Below are 14923 nucleotides of genomic sequence, written 5' to 3' on the forward strand. Positions count from 1 at the left end.
CTTGATGATTCGAAATTTTGGAATATTTATTTAAAGTAGCCCTTGGCAAAAATTCATTTAGACAAACTTTTGTTTACATTTTTAATTTTCATTTTACAAGTCGATGGGTGAAGATCCGTATTTACTATAAGATTTTGCATTTTCGGAAGTCTTTACATAGCATTGTTTATAAATATTTTTGTATTTCTTATTAGTTATGAACAATAAATGGCAATTGTAAATCATCCTGAAGATCAAGACCAAATTAAAATTTTATTTGGTGCATTTGTGGTTAAAATTTTCTTTTACAGCTATTTGCTTATTTAAGGATAGTTTTTAAGATTTTGCAAACTGAAGGAAAGTTCTTGCCCAGGAGCAAGATAAAAATTTCGTTTTTGAAATATACGATGCTAAAATTTACTTTCCACTTTTCGGAAAGGTTAACGCAAAATTCAAAAGAAGCCATTGAATACATGACTCCTGTTTTGTTTAAATATAGGTATGTATATCACGTGTGAAATTCTAAGAAACAAAATGCTAATGATTCATTGTTCTATATACCTATCTGTTACAAAATTAAATTAAAAAGTGTAAAAATTATAGCCTTTTACCTCCGGCAACATATATTATAAGATTGGATCATAATTATTGAACGCATAAGAAATACTTATTTGTGATTGTATAGTCTAACAAACTTAAGATAAATTATACCTTAAACTTTTTAGATAAACAACATATAAATGTGTGAAATAAATATAAACGGCTTGTTTACATTTATGGATAGCGGGAAATGCAATTGCAGATCACACACTATAAGGTCAGTATAACAGGTGGTGGTTTTTTAAGTATTTTTAAAACTAATTTTTAGGACTCCCTCGTCCCAAGACCCACAATAAAAAATTCAGCAAAGACCTAAGAAAACTAAATTAAAATTAAAATTAGCTATGAGTCTAATTCCATTTAAGGTAGTACTATCGGTAATAGACTTTGAATTCAGAATTTAATGAAACTTGGCATAGTTGTCCAATATTATATCATAATTAACCAGTTAAATTTTTAGGGGCCTTCAGAGAACTGAAAAAAAGATATTTTAAAGATATTTTAACATTGATCCTTATGGGAAATCACAGATTTTATCTTATTTCACAAAACTGGACGTTCAGATTTTCAGTTCTCTGAAGACCCCTAAAAATTTAAATGGTTAATTTTGGTATAATAATGGACAACTATGCCAAGCTTCATTAAATTCTGAATGCAAAATCTATTACCGATAGTACTATCTTAAACGTTAAATGACGTAAAACGATGGCCTAGTATGATGTTAAACAAAATAAATTCAATTTGTTTGTAATAGGTACATATTAATTAACTTTAATACTGTGGATAGGACGTTTTCAAAGAAAATAACTTGGAAAACAAGGTTATAGAAAAGAATGTTCGAAGTATAGGTAAACTACCCACCTCTTTTGTGATATTTTTCCGGAGGTGAGGGAGGAGATTTGCAATTATTTTTTCCTCATGAAAGAGACTTCTTGCTTACATTTAATAAATTACTCTATACAAGGATACAAATAAATACAAGGTCCTGTTCTTTCAAATAGCTTCAATCTGTGATATTTCAATACAAATAAGGGGATTTATAGTGATTATATACTGATTTTACACTCTCTAACTTAATTTGGATGGACAGTAGATGGAGACGAAAAACATGGGGAACTGAAAAAGGGAATTCTCTCCAAAATACTGAAATCAATCGCCATCCTTATAACATCGAATTGCTTAGAACATAACACTAAACACCCAATTGGAATATACAGAATGTTCGATTTACATCTAGGCATATACATATCACGAGTATGACAGAGTACATTCGTTAAGCGATGCATCTAAGTAAGAGGTATTATAGGTGTTATATGAAATTACAAAAGTAACTTGTATCGTGGCTTATCTGTTGTAGTTCATCAATTCAACTAAAAAACTCCCACTTTCAGACATGTATATAATACCTCTCACTTAGATGCATTGCTTAACGCATGTTTTCTGTCATACTCATGATATTTATATGCCTAGATGTAGATTGAACATTCTGTATATCAGAAATCCCCAAAAGGCCAATAATCGTGTTCTAAGAGTCATAAAATCTAATATACTTTAGCACTAGCACAATATGCTAACAAACTCAGCAATTGTTTGGGAACTTAAAGTTTAATTATACCATACTTATTTAAATAAAATGAGAGAAAGTATAATCTCTAAATGGCATCTCTTTTTGCGTTGCATTGTATTTAAAATAATAATAATTAGCTTTAAAAATATTTTGTTAAAAAATAAAATGTGAAAGCTGATTAATCAAAATAATTTTTTTTATAAGCAAGAGTTTATTTTATATGCACAACGCTTACTAGTTAATATTTCCTATACCTTCTTAACTAACTACAATTCATCAAAATTATTGCTAAATCATTATTTTCTATAAAAAGGTACATTGTATTATAAGTAATATATCAAGGTATACTAAGTTTAGTCTCAAATTTGTAAGGCTTAAAAATATTACTGCTACGAACAAAATTTTGGTATAGGTGTTCATAGAATCACCTAGTTAGTCTATTTTCGGTTGTCTGCCCGTCTGTCCGTCTGTCTGCCCGTAAGCACGATAACTTAAAAATGAAAGGAGATATCAAGTTGAAATTTTAATAGCGTGCTTAGGACGTAAAAATTGAGGTTGAGTTCATAAATGAGCAACATAGGTCAATTAGGTCATAAGTCCGTATGACCCATCTTGTAAACCGATAGAACAAAAATTAATTGTAAAAAATGTTCTATATAAAAAATATACAACTTTTGCTTGAAACATTTTTTTGTAAACATCACTGTTTACACACGAGGGTGCAAATTAGGTGCAAATTTTATAGTATGTACTATATGGGAATATCAGTTATCTGTGTGTGTTTCTTTACTTACATGACGTCAAAAAACAAATGATTTCATCATCAACACTGTCTATGCATGGTATTTCAACAATTAACTTAGTCAATTGTTTGTTTTCACATGTTTTTATTGTATGCTCACTCCTAGCTATAACATTATTTGAAATGCGTTGCGGACATTTTTATAAATCCTTGAGTTTTAATTAACATAAATGTATTAGAAAATAAAAATATTAACACATTTTTTATCGGATAATATTATTTTCATAATTTATCAGTATTTTGATATTAGGCTAGGTTAGATTATATTAATCAAATAAAGATGAGCATTTCTATGGGCTGTATTATGCATTTTGTTAACATATATCACCTTCAGGACCCAAAATAAAAATATTTAGCTAGATTATAAAATTACTATTAATTAGCTATTGGCTATGTTTAATATAGCTAATTAGGGGGTATATTTTAACATAATGCATAGTTTATATTGGCTGACCACGAGGAATGAATAGGCCACAGGTCACAATGTGATACCATTACGTATTTTACCACGTTTCCGCTAATAATTTCATTTATCAGCTCTTCAATTATTTGCAGAGAATGAGTACACCTTCTTCATGCATAAACCGTGCATTACACCAGCCCATCACACCTATTAATTAAATTAATTTTTATTGTGGTGGCGGGAATCGCACCCGCTACACTAGGGTCGATTTTAGATATTAAGAAACAATATATTTCAAATAATTTCACGTCTTTGTTGCAAGCTGTAATTTGCAATAGGACAATAAACTTATTGCTACCGCAGCAGCAATAGAAAAATTATCTTAATTCTTATTATGCAATGGTGGTTTTAAGGTGACGTGATTTTTGTGCACATACATAAGACAACGTAGTACAATATTAAGAAACTAAATTGATATGTATGGATCCAACAATGAGTTACCGATCGAGCAGGAAATAATCAAGAATTGATGTCATTGAAATCGCATAGTAATTAAGGAAGATCAATATACTGTTTTTTTTTTTTTAATTGAAATATTCTGATTTTTATTTAATGTAAATCGAAATATGGACCGGGTGTTAAAAAAACATCCTTTCTACAAACATAAAGACGTCTCTTCGGAACGAAGGAAAATAGGTAATTTATTTTAAAGGTGTTCTGAAATTTAAACAAAAATGGAGTGATGAAAATTTAGGGATATTTTGTTTATATAATACAAATTGGCTTCAATATTCTAAACATTCAGAAACTTTTAATTAATAATTTGTAAAATCTATAAAGATGACCTTTTCCATCCGTTCTCTCAGATCTTTCTTTTTTGATCCTCTTTTTAATAATCTGCAGATTATCAAATTTAATTGGTACGAAAAGGTGTAATTGGGCTGAGTATTTGCATTTTTGAATTCTTCATAATTTGAAACGAAAACTAAAATCTGAGATGATTAAAATCTTTTTTTTCTGAATCGAGAAGTTAAATTTCCTGACTTTTCAACTTAGGTACCTAATCATTTTTTGTATAAATGAGAATGCCACTAAGCTAAAATATAATATTACAAGTTTTCAAAGAATGAAAATTAATTTTAAAATGTAGTAGCAGTAAAAATTATAAATCAATTACTATTTTAATATGTAGTATATAAAATAAATTGTTACCTGCATGTGATGAGTGACAAGCTCAGCAATATGTCGTCGATCCTCCTCTTGTGAATCGCCCATTAACGTTAATGCACTATCATTAACTTCAATTATATATTCTTTACCATCTTTACCAACAATTATCTCCAATGCACATATTTCTAGACCACCAAATAATTCTGCTACTTCATCAACCCATAATTTATAACGTTCGGTCATTGTTAATTGTTCTAACATTGCTGAACCAGTATTTGTCTTCCAGTTGCCCGATATTGATTTACGCCTTAAGTGGAATAAAATGTATTGTTATTATAATTTTTTTCAAAGTAATAATGATAACGTTTTATATTAAAATTGAATTTATATTATGATATAGAGACGATAAAAAAACAATGTGGGTGGTCTTTGAGTATCGGTTAACTTGTTTGCTGCAGGGAGCAAATTTATGAGAGGTTTATAAAAGGCGAAAAGTTGTCAAATCGATTTTATGCTAGAATATTATTTTTTATACAATTTCTATTTGATATATCAAAGCATCTCTTGACATTGAAAAATCTCAGGAATACCTTCTCAGAAAAAATAGTAAGCAAATTATATTTAAATTTACTCATTAGCTCGCTTGATAGCACAATAACTATTTCATGAATAATTAGCGCACATCTCATAAATAATATCATTGTCTTTTTATATTACATTTCATAAGCCGGAAAATGTGGATAAGTGGTGGAACAGCTCTGATTTCAAAAATTCATGTTTGTTTGCTCGTGTTCTTTAGACCTTTAGAAACCCTTCAGCCGCACTAACCTCTGCATTACTATGAAAAGTGAGGGTAGTTTTCCCACTCCCATAGCAATCCAAATAGTAACAGTCGAAAGAATAGTTTTAAAATTTTAAATTTACCCCCAAAATGATCTCATGGCGATTTTCGAGGTGAATATTCATAAATCCGACGTCAAAAAGCAACTGAAGATTTTTTTTTTAGATTAGTTTCGCCTCGGAGATCGTTTTTTGAATACTTTGGAGTCGCTGATCGCGAATCCAAAATCAACAAGCAGCTGAGGATGATTGCCACCCCATTAAAACCGCTCCTAATTCCTATGATAAAAAATTTTGAAAATCCTAAATTTTATCTCGGAAATTGTTTCTCGGCAGTTTTCGGAGGGGCTAATCATAAATGTGGTTGAAAATCCCTTAAAACCACCCCTAGAAGTGACAGAGATAAAAAAATGTGGTTTAAAATTTCAGCTCGGATATTGTCTATCGGGGGTTTTTGGGGTTGCTGATTACGAATCCAAGATCAAAAGGTAACTGACGATGGTTTTATCTCTGTCGTTTCTAGGGTTGATTTTAATAGAGATACAAACATCTTTAATTGCATTTTAACCTAGAATGAATGATTAGTCAACTCGGAAAACATTAGCAGATGATTGCCGAGGTTAAATTTTAATTTGTTTAGATTTTTTTAAATCTTTTATTTCTGTTACTTTTTGGAATGCTTTGGGGATGGCAAAAATAATCCCATTTTCCCATTTTTCATGGTAATGCATAGACTAGAAGAATCCTTGAAGGTCTAAGGAACAGGTACAAACCAGAATTTTTGAAGTCGGGGCTGTTCCACCACTATTCCACATTTTATGGTATTTTCCAGCTTATCTATTGTATTATTATATGTATAGTATAAAGCTCTTGAAAAAATAGAATACTACAAAACCACTGAAAAAAATTGAATTAATTATGTCGAAAATATTCTAGATAAGATGATTTTTAACAACATTGACATCTGACATAAATACTTAATACTAAACACATAACGAAATATGATCAGATCTTTTTCTTTGCTTAAACCCTCTAGAGACTGTGTTCAAGATGATTTAACATTTAAACCTTTTTCTATGCAATAAGAAAAAAAAGAAACTTATAAATCGAATTCTATATTTATTCACTGCATGAGTATACTTCTAGAATAATAGAAAATAACCTTTTCGTCGCAGCTGTACATTGGAAATCATTCCTTTCAGAAAAAAATTATTTAGAGAAAATTTGAAACAATTTGAAAGTTAAAGTTTTAGTTCAAAAAAAAGGTTTGTATTCCGAATCAAATGAAATTCTTTTTTCCTGAATATTGTTGTATCGTTAAATTTTGAACATATGGATGGATGTATGTTGCATTTATGTGTGTGTAATACATTTTCTCGTGGTTCGTATGTTCAAACTAATACTTGGACGTATGTCCATAAAATTATAATTTATTTTCCGAGTATTCCACGCGGCTCACTAATCAAAAAATTCAGATAACATTTTTCGATTTTTTTAGCATAGAATAGCTTCGATTTTGTCAACTCTGCTATGTTTACTAATTAAATTTTATGGAAGACTTTAACATCGGAAATGATAGACATTAGAGTTGCAAGTAACAAAAAGGTTGAAATGTACCTGATTTATTATTAAGCAAGCCATGTGCCACATTTAAGAACTAATATTTTCGAAGTGTATAGACAACTGAAATAACAAAGTGAATTCCGTAAAAGTAAGGGGCTCACAAAAGGAAAATAATTTTTTGATATATTCTTATCTTCATTCTCTTTCTTAGCTTCACTCTCAAATTTTTACTCATTTCAGCCAATGCTGATATACACAGTAAAATAATTACTGGCTTGAATTAAATGCATTCACTTAAAAATATATCTTTTTTTAGGATATTCTTTACTTGCAATCATGTTAAAAACATATTTTCTTGCAACTTGTCCTTTTTTATTTACTGTTTACCTACTTGTCAAGTCTTTCCAAGCCAGAAACGAGATATGTAGCAAACAAAAGTGTTACTATCTTACAGTCTATTATTAAAGAAACGGTCGGTCATTGATATCAGAATTATCCAGCGGATTTTATTAAATTTTTTGTAAAAACCAATATTAACTTTTTAAAAGAAAGAAAATTTAAATATTGGGCCCATGGTATCAGTTGCAAATAATACGAGACATGTTTAGGGAAATGAGAATACGAAGACAGGAGAACCAACTCCATTGGGTACCTTTGGTATTCACTGAATATCCTTACGAACAGCGGTTGTAAAGATTCATACTTAAAAAGAATAAATATATTAGAAAAAGATTAAAGGGGGTGAGGGCTCTTTAATCATAAAAACATTTCAAATTTACGGAACATAACCTGACGAAGGGAAATAATAAGATAGATACCTAAAATTTTTTTAAATATTCATCGTGAAAAAACCATTTTTTCAGATGGAAAATAGTTTTGAAAGTCAATCAGAAAAATAAGTTGACGGTTTGCGTTGTCATAAGTATTGTGTTTCGATCTGTAAAGCTGTGCAGTTTTCGAGCTCGAATCTTCAAAGTAATTATATTAGCAGTCAAAGTTAACTGTTCTATTCGATTGTAAACCCATCAGAACCTGGTTTGAAAAATCAGTACACGATATCTCAACATAACATGTTTTTGTATTCTGGAATTTTTATACAACTTTAGATTAATTCAAGATAGCCTGAAGTAATACCTATATGATCCTGCCAAAAATTAATAATTTACCAAATTGTAATGCCATAGAATACATTTTTCAAACTATAAACAAATGGCTCTTGGTTAAATAACTACGGAACTTTAGAATGTTAATAAATTCGTATTAACAGGAAATAATCACGTGAAAATTATTAACTTTCCAAATGTATGTGAACTTTATAATGTAATTACACTCGTAATAAAAAAAAAGCCGACAAGTGAAAATTAGATTATAAAAGAACCTTTTTATGAATACATAAAACATAAATTTTTAACTATGAACTTGAATAAAATATAATTAAAGTACACTCCAAGGATACTCTCTCATTTATTTTTATAAGTGTTTATAAAGAAAATCCTTGAAATTTTATAAATGGCTTTTTTTTGTGGTTTAGTTAATATTTGGAAAACTGTGGAAGTGTCCATTTTATTTTTATTTTTAGATTTTCTATTGTGTAAGGTGATGCAGTCATATTAAACATGAAAAGGGGGTGAACCTTGCATCAAATCAGGTATGTTTGTTTCTTTGATATGTTGTTTGCAATGTAAAGGCAATTTTAAATCCAAGTTTTCAATCACGGCAAACGACCGAAGCATGACCTGGAGGACGGATTTTTCATCAAAAATCGTAGTAGGTATTTATTTTTAAAGAAGGTTAAATTTAAATTTAAATATAAAAATTGTTCCTTATCAAAAAATAAACAACTTTTGTTTAAAACTTTTTTCGTAAAGATCACTGTTTATCTGGGAAGGCCCAAATTAGGACAAAATTTTGGTGTCCATTTTCTCCAAAACTATAAAACATAGGGAGTTGAAAATTTGCAGGTAGCTTCAACTAGTGGTCTTATGAAACAATCTGGAAAAATCGTTAGAAAATACTTGTTCAAAAGTATTCGAAATTTTCGAAAGCCAGTGATGTTTACAAACTTTGAAATTGTTGGTTCTATAAAAACCAGTTTTATCTCAAATTGCCGGAAATTACTTTACTACCATTTTTGAGGAAAAACCAGTCCTTCCGGGTCAAAATCGGCAAAAACTGAAATAATGTCAAGAATTTCCAGGTTTTTCTTATTTTTTGGCATGATCCGTTCGTTTGCCGTGGTCGAAACTTGGATTCAACACTGCCTTTACATTGCAAACAACATATAAAAAAAAATACAAATATCTGCTTTGATGCATGGTCCAAAATTGCAATAAAGTAGTGTCGCAATGTAACTTGTTTGAATAATTATTATAAAATATAATTAATTTGAAATTATTGAATACTTACATAAATGCTTTATAATTATTGCCAATTTTTTGTACATGTATATCAAATTTGGAATCAATATACGGTTCCGTTGTACAATATGTATTTGTCAATGCAACAACACTAGCCATATCTTGAAAATCAGAATGATTCTCAACTTTTACTTTGCCAAGCCCACCATGTGCGTGGCCTAATTTTAAAACAACTGGATAACGTGGTGTACTCAACTGTAACAACAGAAATTGATAAATTAGTTTTTATTTTTTTGAAATGAAAAAAAAAAAAACGAAAAAAATCTTAATTAATAAAACGTTGATGTAGGTATTTCATGCGAAAGTAATTCGTACAGAGTGTCCTCCCTCTTTTGAAGAAAATAATTTTTAATTTGAAATTTAAGAGGCCACAACAGTTTCAACCATCCAAATCGACACTTAACTCCAACTTTTCACTGTTGTTTAGAACTATTTCTCAGTTACACGTGATGTTCAAGTTTTAAGGGAAAAACTTAAGTTTTAGGTCGCCCTGTTAGCTCAGTTGGTAAGGGCGTAATCAATTCCGTCTGCGGCATGTTTAGGGTATCAAAATTAATTTAATTAATAGTTGTGATGGGCTGGTGTAGTGCATGGTAGGTGTACTCAGCCTCTAAAATTGAGGAGCCAATATAACCTAGCCTAACCGAGACTGTTTCCTCTCTGCACAGGCTGTCCGAAAAGTACCACATGATTAAGTAAACTTTTGGATCTGTTGAACATATGTACAAAATGGTTTTAGTTAATCTTTTCAAATGAAAGATTATAGAAAGAAAGAAAAATCCTTCGTAGACACTTAGAATCGTAGAATCTAGATTGTTATTTAATGTAATTTTTAACGAAAGAAATTTTTGTCATTAAATATAATTGTTGCAACTATGTAATCAGCTTGAAAAAGAAAATCCTTACTAATTAAAGCAATAAAGATTTATTAAATTCATTTGAAAGCCTCGATGAATTCCAAATGCTTGTTTATTTTTATAGGTGGATAAGTTAAATAGTGGTCAATTTCACTTTTTTCAAATGGAACCCTATATTTTTGTACATGATTCGTAGTTTATAGGAAAAAAAATTTTTTTTAATGCATATTTTGTGTGATCTGAGCAAAAAATAACAAATATTTTCATGCGAGACCTATTGTTTTTTAAGAAAATTCTTAGAATGTAAAGTGTTTCTTATTAAACACTAAATTTCTCAAATCATAAATTTTTTAAACCGACTTCAAACAAAAAAGGGGAAGCTTGTAAATTCGACAATATTTTTTTTAATGTGTGCTACCTCAGAACTTTCGACTGGGTGAACCGATTTTGATGGTTCTCATCAAAATTTTCAAAATCTGTTTGAAAGCTTGTGCTTCCCGTGTGGTCTCATTTTATTTTGGCCTAGTTCTGACAACCGCATCCTTGAGAAAACTATAAAAGTCTTAAAATTGTATTAAGTACGCACGACTAGAGGACGAATAACTCAATATCACGCCAACCGATTTCGATGATTCTTTTTTTAGTGCCAAATTAGTTAGTGTACTTCAGATTCACTAAAAATCACAAAATACAAAAAAAAACTTTTAACAAAAATAATACCGACCTCAAAAGAAAAACTTTTCCAAAACAAATTTATATGCACCAAAAAGTAAAAAGAATAACGATAATATAATGTAGTTCTGCCAGAGTTGTTTCCTTGGCTGACACCGACACCAAAATTAACAATAATTTTAACTAAATAAAATTATCATTATTTTTTTACATTTCGCATATTAATTTGTTTCTGAAAAGTTTTTTTTTTTTGAAATCGGTTTTCTTTTTGTTAAAAGTTTTATTTTTTTATATGTTAAGTTAAATAAAATAGCCTGTATATTAATTTAATGCATAGCTATTCAACACATTCAGTTTTCTTTCAAAGGTATCTCGTTTCTATCTAAGCCTCCGCAAGATAATGATTAATAATATTGTTAAAAACATACTTCTTGTTTACAAATTATGCAAACATTCAGAAACAAATTTATTATCCTTTATACGTAACACAGTATTATAATCCTGCATGATAAAAGTGATTACATGATTTAAAAATAATCTGATTGAATCATTGTCAAAGCGACCCACATGTTTTCCTAGAAAATTTAAATTAATCCTTCTCAAATACGAAATAAAATTATACAAAAATAAATAGCAATTTCTAAATAAATTCTCAATTAAAAATGAACTCATCGAAAATAACTTTTCTACGTAGAATTTAAAAAAAAAAATCTAACCAAAAATAGCCGTACAAAATTTTCTTTAATTGATTATTTTCCTTGAAAATTAATTACTTCGTATCTAAATATTATTTACTTCTAATATTGCTCATGATCGTATTTTAAGAATTTTTTGTACAGAGAGTTTATTAAACGTTTGTTAAACGTTGGATACTGTTTTCAAAATTATTTAAATTTAATATTAATATAACTTACAAATACAAGTTTTGTAGCAACTTGAAATAATTTGACAGCAATAATATGCATCTGGGACATTTCTGTCTCTTTTTTTTGAGAAGATGATGAAAATTTCAGCAAATTCTTCAACATTTTAAACATATCGGGTTCAGCAAAATTTTCAACATATCCTAACATAAAATCGATGGGCATAAAATCATTGTCATTATTAGTATAAATTGCTTATGAAATTACCGAGAGGACCCAGAAACCAAGCGGTGTTATTCATAAAATTTCTGGTAAAATGAAAATTGTTGAAACGCTTTTATCATACTCAGAAAAATATTTAAATCAACTATATTACTGAATCTTAAAGTAGAACTATATTAAAGAACAATCTATGAATGTGTTACCTAGCTTGGTATAACCACCAACTTTCTATAAAAAGGTATTTTAAGCTATATGTATATACGCAGCGTACCATTTTTGGCTAACAATTTTAATTGAAAAGGTAGCGTACTTTTTTAGATTTTAATAAGAAGATAATCGATTCTCCGCCACGGTTAAAAAAGTGCCGCTTTCTTATCAACGTTCTAAAGTTTAAGCTCTCATAAATTGTTGACTTTAGAAAAATATTTTAACAGCGTTTTCATATAAATTAGAAGAAAATATAAATTTCATAATTTTTATAAGGCCAATAGCCGCAGGAAGAGTCAAACGTTTATCTATCTGTAGATAAAACTTTAATCCCAAACTGAAATGTAAATTTCAAACGTTAATTCTTAAGAAAACCGCCAGTGATTGCTCTTTATTCTTAGATCAGGTTTTGATAAAAGTAATCAAGAAAAATTTAATGTGCATTCTTTTTTTACATCCGTTTCTTTTAGCCCTCTAGGTAAGGTTAGGTTATATTGGCTGTACACGAAGGACCCATTTAGGCTATAGAACCCATTGTGTTACCATATATGTGTTTTACCACCTTTTCCGCTGATAATTTCATTTATCAGCTCCTCTATTTCAGAGACTGAGGGCACCTCCTTCATGCATATACCATGCGCTACACCAACCCATCACAACTATTAATTAAATTAATTTTTGTTGCGACGGCGGGAATCGAACCCGCTAGCCTGGGGATATTGCAGACGGAATTTGTTACGCCTTAACCAACTGGGCTACCAGGGCGACTTTAAACCTAAAATATATCTTAAAAATAATTATATTTATATTCTTTTAAAGTAGTACGTATTTCCACCTTCAACAATGTTCAAACTCTTCATTTACACTGTAAAAAACGAATTCAATTCATTTTACTGTTATCAACACACGGTGTGAGATAGATGTATGATTACTTTATATTACTTAAGTACGTTGTATTTGAATCGTATGTGTTTAGTACAAACGTACACGCGCTTAAGTAACAGTGAAGCAGGTCTGTCTTTATTACAACAATCACTCGCGATCATACATCGCGCTCAACGTCTTAATTATTATCGCGCCAAATTTATATTCGTAGTGTAATAAAGAATTTTTTTTTTATAAAGTGTTAATTTTTTAAATAAAGTGAGTTAAAGTTTTTTATTATTATTCTTTAATTTTGGTCCCTATTTAAATGCAGCTGTGAAAGTGAAGAATTTTTAAAAATTATTTTTATAAATATATTTATACTATTTATAAGGCCGTGGGAAGATTTTGTTTTTGGTGTTATTGAATTTGAATACAAATAAATAGGTAGGTCTCATTTTTTTTTAATATATGTAAATTTAATGTTATTTTCTTTGACTATATTTGGTGAATATTTAAGTAAGGTTATTCTTACTTACATTTAAATTTTTATTTTTTTTTATTGAAATTTCTTTTTATTTTTTCGATATTTTGAACATTTTTAAGTGTATTTTTCCTACCCTTTTTAGAACATAGCAAAAACATATTAACTTCGAAAATTAGTAATATTGAGAAAAACATTTTGTCGATAAACACGTCCTGTAAAATTTTAAGCATTTTCCCAAAAAACTTCAGAAATTTTCAAAATAAAAATTAAATTAGATAAAAAAAAATTTAAACTTGACCTAAAATTTCACAAATTATTCGAACATCTTATTATGTAACAATCCTTACTATAAAGACGGTTATATTTAATGTTTTGAAATATAAATTTTTATTGATACAATTTAATGATTTGTATTTTAAAAATTATCATATTTCTTCCAAATTCCAACAATATATCTGTAAAAGGTTAAAGAACCCTTTCCTGAAAATAAATTTAGCGTGAAGTTGCTATTATTTTAACGCTATCTACCATTTTACGAAGTATTGCAGCTATAACTTAGACCATCCTGTATATTTTTGTTAGTAAATTTTCAACAAAAGGTCATAGTTCATAGTGGTCACACAGCTGGCCATAAACCTGAGAATGCCAAGGAATTCAAATTCTACTAAAAAATGACGTAAATAATATCAAGGAATTCCGTAAAAAAAGAGAAAAGTGAGGGAATTGTAGTAGTTTAAGGAATGTTTAAATTATTCAACTGGAAAACCTGGCAAAGTTAGGAATTTTATTTTGGAAAAACCGCGGCCACCATGTTAAGGGTTAAAGTTTATTTATATGTTATTTTAATAAAATTGACCCAAGGTCATTGCAGTCGATTCATTACCATAAATCAATTCAATCACGATTTAAGATTGGCAAATTTTTATTTAATATGTTGATTATAATAACAGACTTTAATTTTAGTGATTTCAGGCTGCTAGAATTGTTAGTTATTAAACTAACAATGTAGCTGACATGTAAAAATGAAATTGTTTTGAAATAATAGAAAATGGCCAATCATAAACTGAAAATATAGAAAACACGCGAAAAAAAGTTTTTACACGTGAAAAAAAGAACAAAGTAATTTGTATTATATTTTAAAATTCTAGTAATAAAAAGCGTGGGATGCATTGTTATAGTTAGTTTATTTAAAAGATATCGAATATCCTAGGATTTTTAACATTGATTTTATCACAATTGTATTATATTGTAATTTTTAATACAATTTTTTTATATGTTTTACCGTGACCACTCAAATTTGTGTTTCGTAAAGTACTTACGAATCCTGTTATAATATCAGGAAGATGAAACCGTATCATTGTATTGCGATCAGTTCCTAATACAACAACATTAGTTTCTAGTACTTAGCTT

At 29.0% G+C, this 14923-nt stretch overlaps 2 protein-coding genes across 2 annotated transcripts in view; one reads left to right on the forward strand and one right to left on the reverse strand.

Moving 5' to 3' along the window:
• LOC123290467 (synapsin) overlaps window positions 1-14923 on the reverse strand; it is a 178138-nt gene that overhangs the window by 23943 nt on the left and 139272 nt on the right. The window contains exons 10-11 of the mRNA XM_044870675.1: window positions 9331-9536; window positions 4564-4828 (exon numbers count right to left, since the gene is read on the reverse strand). Of these exons, the coding sequence (XP_044726610.1) occupies window positions 4564-4828; window positions 9331-9536 (471 nt within the window). The remainder of the gene's footprint in view (window positions 1-4563; window positions 4829-9330; window positions 9537-14923) is intronic.
• LOC123297255 (metalloproteinase inhibitor 4) overlaps window positions 13102-14923 on the forward strand; it is a 92713-nt gene continuing 90891 nt past the window's right edge. The window contains exon 1 of the mRNA XM_044878858.1: window positions 13102-13473. The gene's annotated coding sequence lies outside the window, so the exon portion shown is untranslated. The remainder of the gene's footprint in view (window positions 13474-14923) is intronic.

This window comes from Chrysoperla carnea, chromosome 1, assembly GCF_905475395.1.
Source record: "Chrysoperla carnea chromosome 1, inChrCarn1.1, whole genome shotgun sequence".
NCBI classification, from domain to species: Eukaryota; Metazoa; Arthropoda; class Insecta; order Neuroptera; family Chrysopidae; genus Chrysoperla; species Chrysoperla carnea.